We start from the raw sequence: 21,688 nt of genomic DNA on the forward strand, positions 1-21,688 counted from the left end.
AGATCTATTTTTTTGTTTATGCTATTGTGAAATATGACAGGACCAGACTAATTTGTAAGCAGTCTTTCGCATATTGATGGGAACAATGAAGATTGCTAAGCTAGTTTAGCTAAAGACATCATACTAACTGAAGCAAAAAGAATAGAACGCTGCTTTAAAGACATTTTATACATAGTTTCAGTGCAAAGTGCAAACAAATTGGTTAAAGTTACAGAAATGCAGCATAAACAAAACAAATGTCCCATATGGGAGGTAGGAAATTCGCTTTTTGTATCTCTCAGTTATGTACAAGCAATCAGTCGGTGCGCCTTTTGCCTTATTAATAAAATCTTAGACTTGTTTATCAAAAAAGAAAGGTTCTCAACTTGAATTCTGGTTCTCATATTGTGCATGGATGATCACAAAACTGTCACTTCCTTTCTATTAGAAGATTCTCCAGCTACGTGATCTTACTGCTTTTGATGTTTTTTTCTTCAGTTGTCCCACAACGACCTTTTTGGCTGCCTCAGCCATCTCTGCTGCCTTTAAAGCTTCCTTGATTGCAACTTCTATGTCCCGCTTCTCTTTCAGACCTGCCTCCACTTTCATGAGTGCTTCCTTTTCATTGGCAGTAATGGTCTCTACTTGAGCCATGGCAGTGGCAACCTTTATGTCAGCCTCATTTCTGATTTCTTCCACTTTTTTGCTTAAAGCTTCGTATATCTCAACTGCCAATTTGATCTTTCTGTTAGACTCTGGGCTTATCAGATCAGAAGCGTCTTCTGTTATCGATGAATTGTGAATCTGATCACTTGCGAGCTTCTCTGCAGCTGCAACTTTCAGTCTTTCCTCTGCTTCCTTGGCTTCAGCTCGTGCTGTTACAGCTTCTTGTCTGAGTAATTCCGCCTTCTTCTTCATCTCTTCTGCTTCCTGTAGAAACTGAACAGCCTCGGAAGTAAACTGTTGGATGTCTCCCTTTGGCGTTTTCGCTTCAAGCTCTTTCTTGCTGTTATCAAGATCTAACCGCAATTTCTCAGCAAGGGCTTCTGCTTCATCTGCTTTCTTTTTAAGTTGAGAGTTATGGCCCTTGAAGCTATCTAATTCTGCTTGAAGGGAATCCACCAGGCTTCTGGACGACCTTTCTTCGGCTACTATCTCTTGAAATGCCTTTTTAGTACGATCAAGCTCTGAACTTGCTTTGGCAAAAGAGTCCAAATCCGAGGCACGGACATTGTTGAGTTGTTCTTGCAAGCTTTCAATCGCCTTATTAGTTTCCTCAAGCTTCTCCACTAGATTTTCGTCCCTGATTTTCTTCTCTGCTTCTTCCTTAGCTGTCCTAAGAGGAGATTCTTCTTTATTTGCAACAAGCAGATATCGGTGCTCACTGTTGCATTTCTCATCTTGGAGTTGTCTGGCTCGTGCCTTTGCAGCTTCGGTTGCCTCAATGGCTGCTTGCTTTGATTTGCATAACGTATCGAGCTGGCTTGTGAGTTCCTGCAGAGTTGTCTTGGCATTTTCCAGCTCATGGAGAGCATGACTTTTTGAAGTTTCTATGCTTCTTATCTGTTGTTTGAGGCTATCAAGTTCTCTGAGGGCCAAGTTAAGCTGACTCTCCTTCTATAAAACCACAATCAAGTCACGTGTTATTTATTAGTATATGTGAGATTGACTTTAATATATAATAGCTAGTACAGTCAAACCTCTCTATAACAGCCTCGTTTGTTCTGCTGCTACAGTAAAGTGTTATTATAGAGGACATATATTATAACATAACATAAAAATCAGTTCCGAAAAAGCTTGGCTTTTGTAGTGAATGGTTGTTATATAGAGATACAGTTATAGAGAGGTTTGACTGTACTCCTAAACGTGTTATTGCATACATACCTCTTCAGCGGTTTTTGATTTCTTAAAGGTAAGAGGCTTAGCCTTGGGGGAGGAACCGGTACCAGCTTCGCCAAACAAACTAACAGCAGCTCTGACGGATTGGAAAGGTGATCTCGTATCAATCTCTCCCACCTCGCTTCTAGGGGAACCACCTATGCTTCGAGTTACTATTATTCTCGGCGAACCTGTTGGACTCGACGTTGTAGATCTTGGAGAGCCTGACCCATTTTGCCGCCGGTTTCTCAACATTGTATTTCTTGTAATTCCTCCTGCTGAATCCTGCAAAACATCAAACATACCATGGCATGTTAAATGAATTATGAGTTTCCAAGTTTTAAAACTAATGGATCATAAAACCATCGAAAACAAGTTTGACAATCTTCAAGGCTCTAACCCGTGTCATTACGTTTTCTGATTCAAACCAAAAAAAAAAACTCATCATCTAGAACCAATATACAATATAATAATTATTCCAAAATTTTGACTCTTCCCATTCCCAGAGCCAATATGTTCCTATTCAAGAATTGAAAGATCTGCAGATGGAAATTGTACTGCTAATAAGGTTAACCAACCATGAGAGAAAGGAGATGCACTCGAGATTATGGTGTCCAATGCTAACCATGAGATCGTTATGTTCACATTGCACTAATGCAATAAATCAGATATAACTAAAAGATGGAATATAGGAAAGGTAAAAATGAACCTGACAGGTTAGCAAGTGGCTCACTTCTTCGTTAAAAAGAAGGAGATGTCAGGATCCAACAGACTGCCTTAATTATGGCTAATGTTTTATCATAGGTATCTCAATGATGTCAAGATGCCTTTGTTGTTATATATACGTAAGATGTGTGGTAGAATTCAAAGCTGCAACTTCAGGTCCTTGTCTTTTCTCCCCTTGAATCCTCTGTGTTGGGAAGAGAAATGATAATAGCGGTAAGAAAACGAAGAATCGCAAAAAAGGGAAAAAGACGAAGATGGTTAGGAGGAGGGAGGTTCATATATCTAAAAGTGTTTTATTGCATCATGCAATGGCATAAAGCAGCCGTTTTACTTTTAGGAATATACGAGGTTTGAGATCTTGTTTTCTTTTCTTTTAATTATTTGTTGGACACAGCACTTCCCTTCCAAGAATTTTTAGAGGTATTTGCAGAATAAGCGCAAAAAGAATGGCTTCATTGCTCACCATACAGATGGTAGTTCAGGAGAAATGGCCGCAGAAACGACAACCTTCAGAAAATGTACGGCTCATGGCACAGTAATTGGGAATTTTCTTAGTTGAGCATTAACTTGTTGAATAAATTTTGCAAATATATATATATATATATATATATATATATATATATATATATATATATATATATATATATATATTAAAGCGTAGTAGATCTAACTATCGATATTCCATGTTAACCACAAAAACAGATTGATGCGAAAAATAAAGTCATGATGTAAAACTATTAGTAAATGTGGATGTCCACTACTACTATTTTTATCTATGATATAAATAACCTCTCAATACTCATCACTACTAGTATTAGTATCCACGCCATGCACGAATATTATTAAAGAATATTAGTCATATCAAAGTATGATCTAATTTATTTGAGCACGTTGCATCATACGTTTTAATAAAATTATAATTATTGTCTTATCTACCCTATTGTAATAGTTCGATATAATTAAATTAAACTAGTCATATAATCATCAAATAACTTTTAGATGATACTCAAATATCACAATTATATAGGTTGTTTCAAATAAATTGAAAATATAAATTAATTTAAAATGAATAAGAATACATTATAATTAAATGGATATAAAAAATCTTACAATCTTCTGGATATTCTTACGTGTAATTCGTAAAGAAAATCATAAAGTGGTTCATTTATAAACATGTGTTTTATTTTAAAAGTTCCGTACGAGATAGAGATTAGTCTTGACTTATAATAATGATAAAAGAATAATGCGATCGAAAATTATCTTTTTCTTTTTTGGTAATTAACTTCTTTTGTATTAATCAATAAAGATCAGGCTTTACAAATCCATATTCCAGCATAAAACTCTGCTGACTATCTCATCATCAACTAATCTACTAAATTATAAAATAGCTATACTAAGCTACTCTACTATCAAAATTGTTGCATTTGTTTTCTAGCTCTAGGAACTACTCTAACATTACATATATAAGCTATTTCTCGTGCTAACACTTCACTGCTACGATATCTATATTCATAATAAAATGTGTATTCCTTTTCATCCATAATGCATATGAAACTTCAGTGACCACCAATCTGAAAATGCTGTCCCTACTTGACTTCACTTTGGCTTTGTTGATGATCCATTGAAGATGTTGATCCCAATTGTGATTATTCGATTGATCCTCTTGAATCCACCTCATTACTTGTTTCCACAGCATTGTTGTATATGAGCATAACAAAAAGAGGTGATCTCTTGTCTCCACATGTCCTTGGCATAGAACACAATGTTGGTTAATGCTCAATCCCCAGTTGACTAATCTATCCTTGGTAGGTAATCTTCCTTGTAGCAGTAACCATAAGTTGAAAACAGCCTTTGGTCGAGCAGAATTCCGGAAAAGCAAATTCTTCCAACTTACTCTTGGTAGATCTCCTAATAGCTGTAAGTATAGCTGTCTGATGGTGCCAATGTGATCATTTGAACTTTGAGCTTGTTGTAGAATATCCCTTGAAGCACTTATCCTCCTAACCATCCAACTAGCCTGTTTTGGGATTGGCATGTCCTTCAGTTGCTGTTTATCATAGTAGGCATTAATCCATCTGATCCAAAACTTGTCTTCTTTATGAGCTAAATCCCAACACACTTTTGCAATTGCTGCCTTGTTCCATAGAAGAAGGTTGATGAGGTTCAGACCACCAGCAGATTTAGAAGTACACATTCTTTCCCAAGACACATATGCTTTCTTAGTGATAGTGTTGCTGCCAGACCATATATAGCTTCTACATATAGCCTCAATCATCTTCATCACTTTAACTGGAAGGATGAACAACTGAGCCCAGTAGGCTTGGATGCCAAAAATCATAGATTGAACTAGTTGCACTCGACCAGCATATGATAACTTCTTAGCAGTCCATGAGGAGATCTTGGCTGTGATTTTATCAACTAAAGGTTGCCATTGGATCAAAGCAATTTTCTTAGTGGATAGAGGAATGCCTAAGTATTTAAATGGTAGCTCTCCTTGTACAAATCAAAGATGATCTAAAATCTGTTTCTTCACTTCCTGCTTCACTCCACCAAAGTAAACTGAGCTTTTACCTAGGTTAGCTTGTAGTCCTGAGGCCTCAGAGAATTGAGAGAAATACTGGTACATAGCAGCAATGGAAGCTGAGTCTCATCTTGCAAATAGAAGGAGGTCATCGGCAAAGCTCATGTAAGTGATGTCCAGTTTTTTGCATCTGGGATGGTATTGAATTTGGCCTCTTTCCCCAGCTCAGCAAGTGATCTACTCAAATATTCCATTATACTTGCAAATAAGAAAGGAGAAATAGGATATCCTTGTCTGAGTCCCTTAGCAGCTTCAAAAGGTTAAGTAGATTCTCCATTTACAAGAACAGTATAGCTAACTGTTTTAATACACTCCATAGTCCATTTAATGAAACTGGTAGGAAAGCCAATCTCCTCCATCACCTGTTGTAGAAAAATCCATTCCACTGAGTCATATGCTTTTTGGAGATCAATTTTAATCATGCATTTAGGGGATATATGGGCTCTAGTATAGGATTTGACTAACTCATGAGCCAGAATTACATTATCAGCTATCTTTCTGCCAGGAACAAAACTATCTTGGGCTTCACATATTATACTTGGCATGACCTTTTGTAGTCTGGCAGCTAAGATTTTGGATATCATTTTATACAGCATTGAACAACAAGCAATTGGTCTGTAGTCCTTGACTGTGGTGGGCTTGGAAACTTTAGGTACTAGAATGATGTTGGAGCAATTCACTGGTTTATACATCTTGGCAGTTAAAAAGAACTCATTAATAGCTTCTTTAACTTGGCTGCTGATGATACTCCAGGCCTTCTTGAAAAAAACAGCATTATAGCCATCGATTACTGGAGCTTTATCATCTCCAATGGCTTTAAGACTCTCCAAGATTTCTTGATCAGTTACTTCTGCACATAGTTCCATTTTTTGTTGCTGGGATAGAGTAGGACCATTAGCCATATATAAGCTATTTATAGCAGGAAGAGATTTAGCTATTGAGCACATGAGTGCCTTGTAGAATCCCAGAATCTCCCTTTTAATATCTGCAGAATCAGTTACCCTATCACCTAGGCCATTTGTAATTTCTCTAATCTGTTTGCTTTGTGATCTTTCTTTCATAACTGTAGTGAAATACTTGGTGTTAAAATCCCCTAGTTGAATCCATTTTGCTCTTTCTTTCTGCTGCAACACACTTTCTTCAATTAGAGACCACTTTTCAAGGTTGAGTAATGTCTTTTTTTCCTTATGTAGTAAGCCATCAGAATAGGTACTTGCAAGTTGCTTTTGTATTTCTTTCAGTTCCAATCTAGCTTTTTCAATCCTCTGAGTAATGCCCTTGAAATCCTTAGCATTCAAAGCCTTCAGAGGGATTTTCAATGCTTTAAGCTTAGTCCATGTTGCTTTCAGAGAACCAGAATTACTAGAAGAGTTCCAGATAGATGCCACAATCTGATGGAAATCTTCATGAGCAACCCATACATTAAAGAACCTAAAAGGAACCCTTCCTTTCCAAGAAGAAGAAGCTGCTAGAGTCAATACCATAGGATTATGATCAGAAATTTGAGGTAGATCATAAATTGTCTCCACATGGCTTCAAGTCATCATCCACTCATAGTTGCCAAAAACTCTGTCTAGCCTGCTACATACTCTATCAGCTCCAGGTTGTTTATTTGTCCAAGTATCGTAATCTCCTTTCCAAGGCAATTCTGATAGCCCTGCTTGCCGAAGACAGTAACCAAATTCTTGAATCTCTGAATAACTAGCAGGATTACAAGATAGTCTGTCATTGGGATATAACAATGCATTAAAATCCCCTGCAACTAACCATGAATTTGTGATACTTCTTGAAATTTGTTGCAAATTTTCCCATAGTGATCTTCTTTGCTCTATCCCATTGAAACCATAAACAACAGTGAGGTAGCAATCTATATCCCCCCCTTATACTTCTAACTAGATAATGAATCATTTGAGGATCATCATTAAGTCCAGTAACAGTAATCCATATCCTACCATTTCTAGCTTCATTACAGTTAGCTAGCATGCCTCATCCAGGAACAAGAAAATTTGAAATTCTTTGAGCATTATCTTCTTTTACCTTAGTTTCTACTGATCCTACTAACTTTATTTTATTGCTTCTAATATACTCCCTAACTTCCTTCTGTTTATACCTTTTATTTACACCTCTAATATTCCAGAACAACCACTTCATTGTTGATTACTTGTTCCACCTCTATCCCAAGGTGGCACTTCATATTTGCTATTGGACACTGCTTCAAATCTATTTCTCACAGGAATGGGTGACAGGGGAGGAAAATTAATGAGGTTCAATTCTGGGCTTTGGACTGCTTTTCCTTTGTCTTCCTGCCTTTCAACATTTGGAACCAGACTTGATAGATCATAGCTTTCCTTAGGACTCTGAACATCAGTTACCTTATTAACAGTAACATGTTGTGATTCAGCTGTGGTTGTTTCTCTTTGAATAGGTGTTGCAGGTACCGGGGCCTTGGTTCTCCATTCCTGTGTAATTTTAGTTTTCTTCATTTGGTTAGGTTGTTGTGTAATAGGTCTCACTTGGTTTGAGCACCTGTGTCCTACTACTTGACATTTCTTACAAAAAGCAGGTTTCCAATCGTAAGTAGCATTTTGCAAGAATTTCTTCCCACTTGGATCCATCACCCATACTTCACTTGGCAACTCTTTGGTAACATTAATCTCAATAAGCATCCGAGCATAGGAAACTCTAGTTTGTTTGGTTGTGCACTCATCAGCAAAAATAGGCCTCCCAAACACACTGTTATCCTGCTCAATGATCTCATTCCCCAACAAGACATAGGGAGCTTGGGAAATTTAACCCATAGTGGGATAACAGTAGGAAATTCCTCAATGAAATAAAAATCAGGGGTCCACGGCTTCAGAATTATAGGTCTATTAGCTATGGAATAAGGTCCAGCACATAGAATTTCGTGAGCATCTTCCATAGTTTTGAATCTGATTATGTAGTAACCTTCATCATGATAGAATAGATCTGGTTCTGGTAGATGTGACTAATGCAAGTTGATGTATCTCTTCATCGCATTATACCCTGGCCCTTCTCCTAAAATGTAAGCAATCAACGCACATTTCCACTTGCTCTCTTCCTCTTCCACCTCTAATTTGTCTAATTGAACTATAGGCTGCCCATCTACAATTAGCGGTGGAATATAATCTAGTGACATACCATTTGTAGCAAATCTGTTCTTCTGAAAGAGTGTTGCCCATGAATGTTTAGGTTCTTCTGCTTTTTTGTTTGTTACCACTGGTTCCACTGGTTCTTCTGCTGAGTTGACTTGGATCTGCGCTGGATTTTGCATGGTTACTATTCCATTGGTTAAGACTTTCATCGGATCTGGTACTGCTCCAAGTGGAGCTGGAGATGCCAAATCCAGCTTCTTAGAGACATTAGACTGGTGCGATGTTGAGCCAATTGAACATGCAGTACCTCCAGTAGATGGATCTATGCTCTGAACTGTAGCTGGTGGAGTGGTTAATGGAGCTATTTTCTCCATTATTGGTTGCTTAACTGTTGCTAGTAGGTTCTCTAATGCTGTTAGTGGATGTTTACGGGGTCGTCCTCTACCTCTGCCTCTTCCTCTCGCCATGGCTATAAGCTCACCGTACGTTTAACTAAGTGCGCCGAGAGCATTTTGAGAAGAACCATTTGATCGAAAATTATCTTTGCTTGAATTTAGAAGGTATTTTGACTCAGATGGAGTCAACAAATGGACAGGTTTTTTAATTTTGAAATGGACAACTTTTTAATTTTTGTTTTTTATTACAAAGTATTTTATTTTATTATTTTATAGATATTTTAATTCAAAAATAATAACCAACAACTTACTATTAACTAAATAACCAATTATGTCATATAGCTTTTTCTAGTCTACCACTTGGCTTAAAGGGTGTTTGGCTAAGCTTATAAGCTGGTCAAACTAGCTTATAAGCACTTTTTGGCTTATCTACGCGTTTGGTAAAATTAAAAATGCTTATAAGTTAAGTGCTTATAAGCCAAAAATAAGCCAAAAGCCATAAGTTGGTCTCCCCCAACTTATCAAATTTCAGCTTATAAGCACTTTAAGTTTGACCAAAATATTTACTATTCTATCCCTAAAATACTTCTTTTTAAAACAAAACTCTTCGTATACCCAGTTCTTCAGCTGCATATTATTAATTTCAGCACTTTTATCCAAACACGTAACTGCTTATTTTTTAAATCAGTTTCAGCACTTTAAAGTGTTTATCAGCACCTAATGCTTATCAGCTACTCTAAATCAGCTAAGCCAAACGGCTCCTTAATGTGGTGCCTTTTTCTTTGGCTTTTAATTATACATAAATTGTGATTGTAACTCCAACACATCCATAACTCCTCCCCATCATCTCATAGGTATTGTCATGTTTAAGATAATTCTTATTTAACCTTCTATGCAATAGTATAAATAAAGGCATGAAATGTAATATAGGAAACACTTGAACACTCAATGAGATAAGAAAGTTATCTCTTCTTCTCTTATTCTATTAGTTATTTTCTTGTTTTATATTGTTACTTTGAGCTATATTTTTTAACACGTTATCAGCACGAAGTTGAGCTCATTTCATTGTTCAAGTATGTTTGTTCATTCTGTTTTCTTTGTTGTATATTTTGATTTTATGATTATTGTCTTTAATATGCAGTTTAATAATTTCTCATATTTCTAAACATGTGTAGAAGTAGACAATTCTATGTTTATTTAGTTTAAGTTGTTTACATGATTGTCACGTCAAAATTGCTAATTTTCATGTTAATAGAATGAAATGAGAGAAGAATACTTGTTTTATGTTGTTCGGCAATTGAATTATGTTAAAAGTTAGAAGACATTTTTGTTCTAGTTAACATCAAAGATATATTAATAATTTGAAGAAAAAATAGTATTCTTTTCTATGGAATTATCACTTTTAGTGTATATAGATAAAAAAAATTGATATTATGTCAATCGTTTCTTTACGCTTTTATCCTAATAATTTTTAATTATTTATCTTCTTTGATAGTTCACTATGTCAAATTTATCAAAGCTTGAGTTCTTGGCACTTGACATTTCTGGAAAGAGTAATTAGCCGCTAAAGGTCTTGGTGACACCACTACTTGGGGTAAGGAGGCATCAAGCCAGGACAAAGCGAAAGCCATATTTTCCTTCATCATCATTTGGATGAATGTTTGAAGGTTGAATATTTGACAGTGAAAGATCCACTTGAATTGTGGATTGGCTTGAAAGAAAGATATGATCACCTTAAGGCTACAGTATTGCCAGGGGCTCGATATGAGCGGATGCACTTAGGATTGCAAAATTTTAAGACTTTAAGTGAGTATAACATTGTTGTATTCCTAATAACTTCTCAATTAAAATTATGTGGGAATGTTATGGATGATGAGGGTTTGTTGGAAAAGACTCTTACGACTTTTCATGCCTCAAATATGGTATTACAGCAGTCTCTTTTCAAAAGAAAGTGACCTGCCAAAAACTATTGCAATAGAGAACTCTTTAGCGGAAATGGTTGATACCGTGAAAAGGGTTTTAAAAAGTATTCTGAATCGATCCCATGCCTTCTACTGGCTAAGCAACATAATACCCTTTTGATGAAAAATCATGAAGCCCGTCCGACAGGGTCAACTCCAATTCCTGAAGCGAATATGGTAGCGAGACGTGATAAATTTGGAAAAAGACAGAATAATTATCATGACCATATAAATGTACGTGGACAAGGCAATGAAAAGAGACGATATAATAATCGTCATCGTGGTGGTCATGGAAAACGAGAGAATACTATGGGTTCTCAAAACAATCCTTCAAGAGGAAAAAGCAGTAACTACTATCGCTGTGGCATGAAAGGTCGCTGGAAAATTGAACGTCGTGCACCTGAGCATTTTGTCAGGCTCTATCAAAAGAAAGGCAAATATTGTTGGAGCATCTTCTGCTAATACCCTAGTGGAGTCTAACTTGACCTTTAAAACTGATTTTGAGGCAGGGCCTTCAAACAAAAATGATGATAATGCCGAGGCAAATTTTATTTTGAATGATGATGATTTTGAAGGCCTCGATGATCTTACTCATTTGGAAGTCGAAGACTTCTTTGGGGATCAAAACTAAAGTTTGATCATTTTACTGTGGAATGCAATTATGTTGTTATTTTATTTTCAGAACTTTTTTCCGGTCTCGTTCTAAAGTTGTTTTTATTTTCAAGTAGTACTTAAGTTGTCTTATGTTGTTGTTGGTGTTGTTAGTCTTTCCGTATTTCTTATGGTGTACTTTTATTTTTTATCAAAAAAATAAAATTCTTCAGTCTTCAAATGGATCCAAGATGAGTAATGAAGATTTATGTCTTTTGGATAATTTTTCTCTTATTTGGTTATAAAAAAAGGCCAATATTAATACAATATCTGATAGTACAAGATTAACTAAGGGCTCTGGAAGAGAGACCTTATTACTTCCTGGAGGAACAATATTGACTAATATTAATGCATTATATTGTAGTAAGTCAAAGAAACTTGTTGAGTTTCAAAGCTATTCGCCAAAATGGCTACCATGTTGAGACCTCTAACGAAGGAAAGGTTGGATGTCCACTACTCCCATTATTTTCACCCATAATGTAAATAACCTCCCACTACTCATCACTATCATCAATGTAACTCCCACACCTCCATAACCCCTCCTAATGATCTTCCCCCATTATCTCGATTGTTAACGACATGTGTTAAGACAACCCTTTTGTAACCTTCGATGCAGTGGTATAAATAGAGGCATGAAATTTGATATTAGATAGACTTGAACTCGCGATGAAATAAGAAAGTTATCTCTTCTTCTACTATTCTATTACTTATCTTCTTGTTTTATATTGTTAAAATGAGCTATATTTTTTAACAAGGACTAAACGCAAAGGATGGTCTTCAAGTGATAAGGTACCCCTTCCCTATGCTATTGAAATACAGAGCATATATGAAACCTTTTAACCATTTTTCATGACCTTAAACGAAAATGGAGAATAGCAAAACCTATTTCGAGAAGTGAACCAAATCAGTGTGATAGCACACAGAAATGGTTTTGATTCCATCTGGCTGCCGTTAGCTATTGTAAAGGACTAGGAGAAGTAACGTTCTGACGAAGAGTTAGCTTGAGCACAACTAGTTCTCGAGTACATTCTACAGATATGGACATTTGAGTTCCAACAGAAGCTACAAGCTCTGGCTCTGCTACTGGACATATCACACGATAAACACATGCTAAATCTTTGACATCTTTTTCCAGCTACAACAGAAAAGCATCTTTTCCACAGCTCAAACAACCCTAACTTCAACAGATCAACCGCTGTCTTACTTGGAGGGAGCTGCAGAGGGAAGATTGATCAATTTGATCTTCAATTCTATATCCCCAGACTCCACCTCACAGAGCCTCAACCAAACATCTTGCACAACTTCACCATTCACCCAATTGATACTGCTGTCTGCTGCTAGACAGTTATCGCTCTCTGGGATAACCTTCCTCAGTGTTGTCCCTTCACTGGCAATCCCAAGAATCTTTCTCAATCTAGCCGAAGCAACTAAAGGCTGAAGGCTGAGATGAGCATTTCCCATTTTGTCATCGGCCTTGAAACGGTCTTTATCAAACACTTGCTGTAACAATAAAAATTTCACAAGTTGAAAAGAAGCTTATATAAAGTTTTGAAATGGCTGCTCAGGACATTAAAATGACCCCATTTCAGGTAGAAAAATATACAACCCTAAAGACAAGGCATAAAGCCATGGGAGAATTTTTTTTTTTTTTTAGCATAGAACAGTACCTTATGTACATCTAAGTATATCTTTAACATACATGAAAATCATCATGGAAGCATAGAAATGCAAAATGCGTGCCCAGCAACTACAAAGCAGGATCACGGAATAGTGGAGCAACAGCTCAGTAATAGCTAGTTTCGTAGAATGCCCTAAATATAATTGTGGATAACCTAAAGACCTGTTCGGCTAACTTATCTGTTCAAACATTAGAATAAGAAAATAAAACTATGGTATCATTATAATGAGAAGATCATCTCCTTTTTTTTTCTCTTTAATAAGTAACAATGACAAATCCTCTTATAACTCCGGCTCCCAAATCACAAACTTTACCATGAAAGTAGAAACAAGTTAGTACAAAATGGTATCGACGTGGTATAGAAGAATACATTTTTGGACAACCAGCTAAAAGGGGTGGTTTGATATTATCTTCTCCCCCTACCCTGTAACCCCCCCCCCCCACCCCCCCTGCTTGATTGTTTTTCTATTTGTTTCGTTTGCTTGGTTTCATCAAATTATCTGCCTGATCACCACTTAGAGGTGGAAAAATTAAGTAAGAAATGGGTAATGTAATGTTTACCTATTCCAAAGTGCCTAATCACTAATTTTCACCCATTCATGAATTGCCTTTATATAATCTTTCACACAGTTACAATATGCTCACGGTGTAACTTGGAGAGCTGGCAGAGCCAAAGTACAGTAAAGAGGGAACAGCAGTTTTAAGAATCATCCATCTATGCATCTTTTAGTCATTATGGTTGGAAGGAAACAAGTCATGTTTTGAAGGACAAGGAAGCCATATCTCTAGAATTAAGAACAAATGTCTACATAATTTGTTTTTTTTTTGTGTAAGCGTAGCATATTGGAAAACGTGGAATGAAACTTGGACCTTCTATAGATGCTAGGGAGGAAATTGTAATAGGCTGTCTTTGAGCCTTCTTTCATGTACTTTTGTGTACTATCTTGGTACTTTATTAAACAAAATACTTTACCTTATCCAAAAAAAATTGATGGTTGCCACCTCTCAAAAAAGGACCAAATTAACGTCCTAAAAATAGTCCTTTTGTGCCTTTTATATTTTTGCATTCAAACGCATGGTTAACTCCTATTGAATTACTTCAAAGCATCACATTTTCTTGTCCACTCGATATCGTGGTGTAATTCTTGAGCATGGACAATCCCAGAGACAGATTCCTATGAATGATAATATATTGCATGGCCGCTTCAACCAGATGTACACCTTGAGCAACATTGAAAAGTTCGTGTGCACTTTCTTCATAATATAATTTTTCCCACAAAGCTACTTTATAACATCTCAGCAGCAAATTAATATCACTTCTCTCGACATGAAAGATAATAGAAGCCTTGATACTATACAGAGACGTTCCTTTGCTTCAAAAAGAGAAGTTGCCAGGTCATGAAAGTTTATTAAACTTTTTTTTATAAGGAAAAGTTTGGACCATTTCTCGATTTGTGCGAAGAAAATTTATTAAACTCTAGCGAGTACATTGGAGAAAGACCACACAGCATCAGCTTACTGTACTAAAATCTTGTCTGCACTGCAAAAGATGGAACTTTGAGTAGTGCTGTTTCTTGTAAGACCCTTCTCTTTGTCTTTCCAATCACTCACTCCAATTTAGTTTTCCCTCTTCTATTTATTTCATTTCATGTTCTCTTTATTAGTTTATGGACCTAGAAAAACATACGACAAAGTTCCGAGGGAGGTTCTATGGAATGTTTGGAGGCTAGAGGTGTACATGTGACATACATTAGGGCGATTAAGGACATGTATGATGAAGCCAAGACCCGGATAAGAGCAATTGGAGGAGACTCGGAGCACTTCCAAGTAGTGATGGAGTTGCACCAGGTATCAGCTCTTAGCCTATTTTTTATTTGCTTAGGTGATGGATGAATTGAGCAGCATATCCAAGGGGAGGTGCCATGGTGTGCTATTTGAGGATGACATAGTATTGATTGACGAGAAACGTGGTTATTAACGCTAGGCTGGAGGTTTGGAGACAGACCCTGAAATCCAAAAATTTTAGGTTGAGCAGGACCAAAATGAAGTACTTGAAGTGCAAGTTCAATGACGTGACGCAAGAGGCAGATGTGGAAGTGAGTATTGATACAAAAGTCATCCCCAAGAGAGATAACTTTCAACTATCTGGGGTCAATAATCCAAGGAAATGGGGAGATTGACGATGATGTCACACATCGTATTAGAGTGGGGTAGGTGAAATGGAAGCTCGTATCAGTTGTCTTGTGTACTAAGAAGGTGCCACCAAAACTTAAGGATAAGTTCTATAAAGCAATTGTTAGACCAACTATGCCGTATGGGGCGAAATGTTGGTCAATCAAGGACTCTCGCGCTCAGAAAATGAAAGTAGCGGAAATGAGGATGCTGAGATTGATGTGTGGGCAACACTAGGAGAGATATGATTAGGAACGAAGATATTCGGACAAGGTGGGAGTGGCCTCCGTGGTTGACAAGACGAGGGAAGCGAGACTGAGATGGTTTGGGCATGTGGAGAGGAGATGCACAGATGCCCAGCAAGGAGGTGTAAGAGGTTGACTATTGTGGGTCTAGGAAAGGTAGAGATAGGCCGAAGAAGTATTCGGGAGAAGTGATTAGACAGGACATGACACATATTTAGCTTACCGAAGACATGATCCTTGATACAAGGATATGGAGGTTGAGGATTGGGTAGAAGGTTAGTAGATAGTCAAGTTTGGGACACCGTATCTGTTTCATGTTTCCATATCAGTAGTATTATTATGACAGTTCTCGTTTTATCTTAGTCTTTGATTTCTATTACTACCAGTTGTTTTCTCTTATTTCGGTTTTCTTATTGCGTGCTATTTTGTTGTCATTACTTTTCTTGTCTTCATTATTTTCAAAATGGCTTCTTTAATACTCCCTCCATTTCAATTTAGATGACACGCTTTCCGTATTAGTCCGTTTCAAAAAGAATGACACATTTCTATAATTGAAAATAATTCAACTTTAAAATTTTCACTTTACCCATTTTACCCTTAATGAGAAGCTTTTATAACCGCACAAACGTCATGGCCCCACAAAGTTTTTACCCCTTAAGCTTTTAAGACCACAAGTTTCAAAAGTCTCCCTCTTTTCTCTTAAACTCCGTGCTGAGTCAAACTACCTCATCTAAATTGAAACATAGGGAGTACTTTTTTTGCCAAGGGTCTACCGAAAACACAAGATAGGGGTAAGATCTACGTACACATTACTCTCCCTAGACCCCCACACTGTGAGAATATTCTGGGTATGAGTGTTGTTCTCTTCGTTAGCTTCTTTCTCCTTTTCTCAATTTTCTCTGGGTTTTTTACCTGTCAGATGTATAAAATTAAGCTTTTGGTCTCGCATCAACAATTATCTAATTATCGTCCTTGGCCTTTTAACTCAGAGTTAGTAATTCTTGGTCATTTCCCCAAGTGAAACATATAGGATCCAATTATACCTTTAAGAAAAAAAAATTATATTATTATTTTTTTAGTTCTTAATGATATATATACACTTATTCTGAGGATATATCTCAGATAACACTCAAGAAATGGCCCCTTTCCAAATTAGTCCGCAGCTAGATTCCAATATTTCCGTTTATCACATTCTACTACTCGGATATACAAACATCATAAGTATGTAGAGCTTATGGACACCTTTACCCAACCTTCAAAGTTGTAACTTTTACGCATGATGCCTAATCATGGAAAATCAGACTGGCTCCAGTAACAATCCAAGATAAGCCGGTTGATATGCAAACTTAGGAAAATATAAGCATGCAGTATGTCTAATTAAACCCTATGAATAACAACATAAAGTACATGAAATTCAAAGGTAGAAACACATACCAATTTGAGAACCTCAGCAGGTTCTGAAAAGGAGAAATCAAATTCTTCATTCCAAACAGGATCAAGGCAGCTATGTATGACCTTGGTTTTTGCAGTCTGGTACAACAAATAGATGCAGTATAAAATAAGCACTAGAAATCAACTTCGATAACTGCCATGAACGTGACGAGTAGCATTACACATCACCCAGCCAAATATATAAGGCATGAGTGCGTGACATACAACATACAAAATATCAAATAATTCCCTGCATATGAAATAGATTTATGTTCGGTATTGAAAATACAGACAAGGGGGGATGCACGTTGCTCCAAGCAGTGTCATCCGATACCACTTGGCTGAAAAATTAACTAAAACTATGTGTAAAAAAGAAATTAGAAGATAAATTGATTAGGATGACACCGCTAGGCAAAGTGAAGCGTCCCTATCCAATGGTCACACTGGTGCCTTTTCAAGCGGAAGGACACAAGTTCGATTCTGTAGATGGGTGCTTCATGCAATTTTTCATACAAACAAGATCCTCAGAATGACACAAAACGGCTATACGAACAAAGACAATTCAAGGAAATCCAAGAAGAAAAAATAAAGAAAGCACAAACACAACCATCACTCTAATTTTCCTTCCAAAATCAATCATGGCTCTAAAGACACTTCATTATTAAAGACTATATATCTCAAAAATCAATAACTCTTTTTGTTTAATTTCTTAATATATTCCCATAAATACTCCATATTGTTCGCTCATCTACTCTCTAACTTTTACTCCAACTTGGATGCCACACTCCCTTCTCTCCCGCTTTAGTCTCCGCAGTGGCATATCTAGATGGGGGGCCTCGATTTACGCGCACCCTAGCTCTCCTCCATACAGCAATGCTATATTTTTCAAAAGTATATATATATATACACGTGTGTGCATGCGCACCCAAGCTCAAAGTGTCATATGGTGCAATAGTTATTGGGTGAACCTCTCTAAGTGAAGTCGGGGGTTCAAATCCTACGTATATCTTGTTTTTTTTTTCCTTTCTTGCATTAATTAAGTATTTCTTCTTTTTCTTTCTTTCTTTGGTATAACACATTGAAATCCCTATTTTCCTTTTGTCATCTCAAAATTTTAAATAATTAAAACAAATCTATATATCAAAACAAGTAGCAGTGGAGGATGTAGTGTATAGCCGAAGGGTTCAACTGATCCAACATTTTCGACATGATACACACACACACACACACACACACATATATATATATATATATATATATATATATATATATATATATATATATATATATTTGCAAAAAGTGGTTCAAAGTTGTAATGGATTCAATAGAAAGAACCTAAAGGTTGAACCCGTCAAATTTATATTCTAGATCCACATCGACGTAATAGTGCACCCTTCTTCTCGAAATCCAAGATCCGCCCTTGAGTTTCGAGCCATCCATCACGTGCGATTCTCCAACGAGTTAATATATGTTAGCTTCTTCTTTTTTTCTCTCTTCATGAAAGAGTTAACTATCTTTTTTAGATATCTTTTGGGATTAGTTCTTAGGATCTATAATTTGAGATTTTGTAATGTAAAGATTTACTTTACCACTTCTTCAGAATGGAATGTGAATGTAAAATTTCTTTCTAGATCCAATTGAGACAGGTTTTGCTATGTCTTCCAAGCTTTTAAAAAAAGTTCAACCGGTAAAAGTTCACCTAATTTAGAAGAGATAACAATCAATCAGAACAATTGTTTCATTTTGAAAGACAAAATGAAGGAGTTGAGATGCTTTAATGTTGTACCAGGGAAAAAAGTTAGCAATTCGAAGATACCCCAAGTTCGACCATGATGCTCTAGGAAGAGAGTACATTAAATTGAATGAAGACAAAAGAGTATCATGAATACATTTCTAAAAAAGAGAACTCGTCGAGGGCAATTCTGCCAATTTATTTCAAATGAGTTTATTAAGATGATCTTGTCAACGTAATTGATTCATTAATTCTCCTTTTTAAACGTCAGGAGGAAGTGGTGGGAAAATTTCCCGTAATGGGCAAAAGCTTGATGGAGCAACGCCAACACCGCTTAAGATAAATCCTGCATACGCCACTGAATACAGAAAACTTCAAATGTGAAGAACAGTCAAAAAAAGAGACGTCGCAAAGTCCATATATGAAAAAGAGATACAATATTAATAGCTCTATTGTTTATTTTGACATGGCGAAAACAAGTTAGTACTAAGATTCAATTCAGAATGGTAAGTGGTGAAGCTAGTTTTACAGGTCAAAGAACAGAGAAAAATATAAGAAACGTCAGGAACAACCTGATTACCCAGCTTGAGAATGACATAAGGATCACTGCTCTTGAAGTCCCGAATCACCAAACGCCTGCCTTTTACAACAGTCACTTTTAGCTGTCCAAATTTGTCTCCCATAATTAATTTATAAACGAACAAACCTGCATCCACAAGGTCCAATACATACACAATAAATCCCTAACTGGAAATGAAACACTTGCTTATGTACAAAAATTGACTCAATCCGAATTTTTTGTTACTCATTGCAGAATACATGCAGTTCTACTCATGTATACTATATACATAAGGCAGATGAAAAAAATATTAAAGCAGCAAACTTTTCTCCAATTTCGGCTCCAAAAGGGGAAAACATAGAAACAGAAACCTAGCAAAAGAACACAGTAACCCTAGACTCCAGTATAGACAGACAGCAGAGAAATATCACCAACACGGTCAGTAATCAAAATCTTGAAAACAATATAAAAGAGACATCTTTAACTCACTTGAATCAGACCCAGATATCTGTCTCAAAAACTGAAGTAGCAAAAGGACGATTCACTTGTTGCAAATGTTGCTTTGGTTTCTTCAACTGGTTCTGCTCGAAGAAGCCAGAGAGACCCAAGAAGGGACAAAGTTCCAAATGGACTGAACGTTTGTTTTTATTATGGGAGTGAATTAAGGAATTTACATATCTAAAATCTTAGTGTATAAGGATATAAGCAAAAGGGGGTTGGGTTTCGTTTGTGTGTGTTAATTAGATATAGAGGTTGTTTGGCTAACCTTATAAGTTGGTCAAATTAGCTTATAAGCACTTTTCGGTTTATTTATGCATTTGGTAAAGTTAAAAGTGCTTATAAGTCAAAAATAAGCCAAAATAAGCCAAAAGTCATAAGCTGGTCACCCCCAGCTTATGAATTTTTAGCTTATAAGCACTTTAAGTTTGACCAAGATTTTTACTATTTTATCCTTAAAATATTTCTTTTTAGAACAAAACTCCTACATCGATATTCACTGCCTCAAATTGCGCCCTTATAAGTGTAAATAGTTCTAAGGTTATTTAAGTTATTTTAATAGAAAAAGAGCTTATCAGCCCTTTTTTTATCAAATACTGCAACAATTTATTATCAATTTCAGCACTTGTACCCAACACGTAACTGCTTATTTATTAAATCAATTTCAGCACTTAAAAATATTTTTCAGCACCTAATGCTTATCAGCTAGTCCAAATCAGCTAATCCAAACGGGCTCATAGTAATAAGTTTGTTTAAGAGCACATATTTAGGACTCTTGAGGAGTCATTTCTTTTTGCCCCATTTACAAGCTAATATTCACGCGCTTTCCCCTTGTTATGAATTTCTGTTTTTCTATGTCTTTTCGTATTCGTTTTTATATTCCATTTTTTACCCCTTTTTTTTCCTTTCTTTGTGTTGTAGCTTCCTATCGTTTTTAATGCACCGTTGTCTCGTGATGATTCTTGTTTACGTCAAAAAATATGAGTAACAATTAAAGGTGATTTGTGGTCTTAAAGATACATGATTTATTTCAATACTAGTGAAGATACAAGTAATATTAGGTTTAAGTAAGAGGAATTAATGAACCAAACCAGTGTTGTTAGAGCAATGAGGACCTCGAGCTCGATTATCTCGGGGGCCTCGAGGTGAGTTAAGAGCAAATAAAGTATGAACAGTAAAGTAAAAACAATAAAGTTGAAGAACAATTGTGGAGCACGGTAAACGAGAAAAGCAGAGTAGAATGTTCTATTGCAGGGAATGAGATGATCTTTACAAATAATTGGAGTCCCCCTTATATAGAAGGGGAAAACCCTAATATGGTACATTTTCAATTATGTTAAAGAATTCTACTGGTACAGTTGTATAACACTTTTCACGTACTATTTCGTACAAATCTTATCCCTTAATTTATGCCCTAATCCACGTGTCCTAGAGAAATTCCCGCTCTTTCTTGAGTGTCATCGAAATTGTATTGTCCTCGAGGCAGATCATGATGGGTCTCCGATTTTTCCCCTCGAGGTATGTATTTTCCAGTCAGATTTGGTCTTTACTTCGTGCTGCCCGAACTCGAGCCCGGGGTACCGTTAAGTCCTCGAAATCTAGCTCTCCGATTTCGTCCGTATACAGATAGTCCCCGCGTTTCTTAGAATGAAAAGATAAGAAACAATCTGATTCCCTCCCCTTCGATGTCACAATCATGATGTGAGTCTAGTGAGGTCAGCGGTCCGTGTGACTGAAAAGTCGTGCAAAAGTAATGCCTACACAATTTTCGAAAAGCCTTCAATGAAAGACGGCTATTGGTCGTCCGTTTAGCTTCTCCAACACGCTTAGACAGCCTCTATAAATACTTCAATCCTTCATTCTTCAAACTTTTACTATTACAATATCATCAAATCATGTCTGCACTTATTCCTTCCTTGTGCCCATTTATTAACCAGCTCCTTCTCCTTCTTCTGAATTTTCACAACAAAAATGGCAAAAACTTCTAAGACAGTTCCATAAAAAGAGAAGGCATCTTCCTCTTCACGCTCGTGGTACCTCCTCGCATTGAGGAGTATACCCCCGGGCTTTGTGATATGTCTTTCGATTT

The 21,688-nt window shown here is 36.5% G+C and overlaps 3 protein-coding genes across 4 annotated transcripts; all 3 read right to left on the reverse strand.

The window, feature by feature from the left end:
- Positions 1 to 124: 124 nt before the first annotated feature.
- On the reverse strand, positions 125 to 2,959 carry LOC109205981 (WEB family protein At1g12150-like). 2 transcript variants are annotated; one of them, XM_019368749.1, is made up of 3 exons: positions 2,567 to 2,959; positions 1,864 to 2,142; positions 125 to 1,596 (listed from the first exon to the last, which is right to left on the reverse strand). In XM_019368749.1, exons 2-3 carry the CDS (start codon positions 2,110 to 2,112, stop codon positions 424 to 426), a joined length of 1,422 nt encoding a protein of 473 aa, XP_019224294.1. In that variant the 5' UTR covers positions 2,113 to 2,142; positions 2,567 to 2,959; the 3' UTR covers positions 125 to 423. The 2 variants fall into 2 exon arrangements, with proteins under 2 accessions (XP_019224294.1, XP_019224293.1); XM_019368748.1 differs by lacking the exon at positions 2,567 to 2,959 and adding an exon at positions 2,436 to 2,514.
- Positions 2,960 to 4,063: 1,104 nt separating this feature from the next.
- On the reverse strand, positions 4,064 to 6,648 carry LOC109205978. Its single transcript, XM_019368746.1, has 4 exons — positions 5,647 to 6,648; positions 5,446 to 5,526; positions 5,155 to 5,200; positions 4,064 to 5,052 (listed from the first exon to the last, which is right to left on the reverse strand). Exons 1-4 carry the CDS (start codon positions 6,646 to 6,648, stop codon positions 4,064 to 4,066), a joined length of 2,118 nt encoding a protein of 705 aa, XP_019224291.1.
- Positions 6,649 to 12,087: 5,439 nt separating this feature from the next.
- LOC109205984 (protein C2-DOMAIN ABA-RELATED 11-like) lies at positions 12,088 to 19,806 on the reverse strand. The gene is made up of 4 exons (XM_019368751.1): positions 19,591 to 19,806; positions 19,115 to 19,248; positions 16,814 to 16,909; positions 12,088 to 12,784 (listed from the first exon to the last, which is right to left on the reverse strand). The coding sequence occupies exons 2-4, from the start codon at positions 19,223 to 19,225 to the stop codon at positions 12,485 to 12,487; spliced, it is 507 nt and encodes a 168-aa protein (XP_019224296.1). The 5' UTR covers positions 19,226 to 19,248; positions 19,591 to 19,806; the 3' UTR covers positions 12,088 to 12,484.
- Between the last annotated feature and the right edge of the window lie 1,882 nt (positions 19,807 to 21,688).

The sequence above is a fragment of the Nicotiana attenuata genome, unplaced genomic scaffold, assembly GCF_001879085.1.
Source record: "Nicotiana attenuata strain UT unplaced genomic scaffold, NIATTr2, whole genome shotgun sequence".
NCBI lineage: Eukaryota > Viridiplantae > Streptophyta > Magnoliopsida > Solanales > Solanaceae > Nicotiana > Nicotiana attenuata.

What these genes read in the sequence shown, in the direction of transcription:
- LOC109205981 (XM_019368748.1), bottom strand. An exon ending in AATCAAAAACCGCTGAAGAG is followed by an intron (nt 1,597 to 1,863) that starts GTATGTATGCAA and finishes GTGGTTTTATAG; the next exon opens with AAGGAGAGTCAGCTTAACTT.
- LOC109205978 (XM_019368746.1), bottom strand. Translation starts at nt 6,648, where the DNA reads ATGGTATTGACTCTAGCAGCTTCTTCTTCTTGGAAAGGAAGGGTTCCT. An exon ending in GCAGAAAGATAGCTGATAAT is followed by an intron (nt 5,527 to 5,646) that starts GTAATTCTGGCT and finishes TTTCTACAACAG; the next exon opens with GTGATGGAGGAGATTGGCTT. An exon ending in CAGTTAGCTATACTGTTCTT is followed by an intron (nt 5,201 to 5,445) that starts GTAAATGGAGAA and finishes GCTATGTACCAG; the next exon opens with TATTTCTCTCAATTCTCTGA.
- LOC109205984 (XM_019368751.1), bottom strand. Translation starts at nt 19,225, where the DNA reads ATGGGAGACAAATTTGGACAGCTAAAAGTGACTGTTGTAAAAGGCAGG. An exon ending in TTCTCAAGCTGGGTAATCAG is followed by an intron (nt 16,910 to 19,114) that starts GTTGTTCCTGAC and finishes TTGTTGTACCAG; the next exon opens with ACTGCAAAAACCAAGGTCAT. An exon ending in CTGCTGAGGTTCTCAAATTG is followed by an intron (nt 12,785 to 16,813) that starts GTATGTGTTTCT and finishes TTATTGTTACAG; the next exon opens with CAAGTGTTTGATAAAGACCG.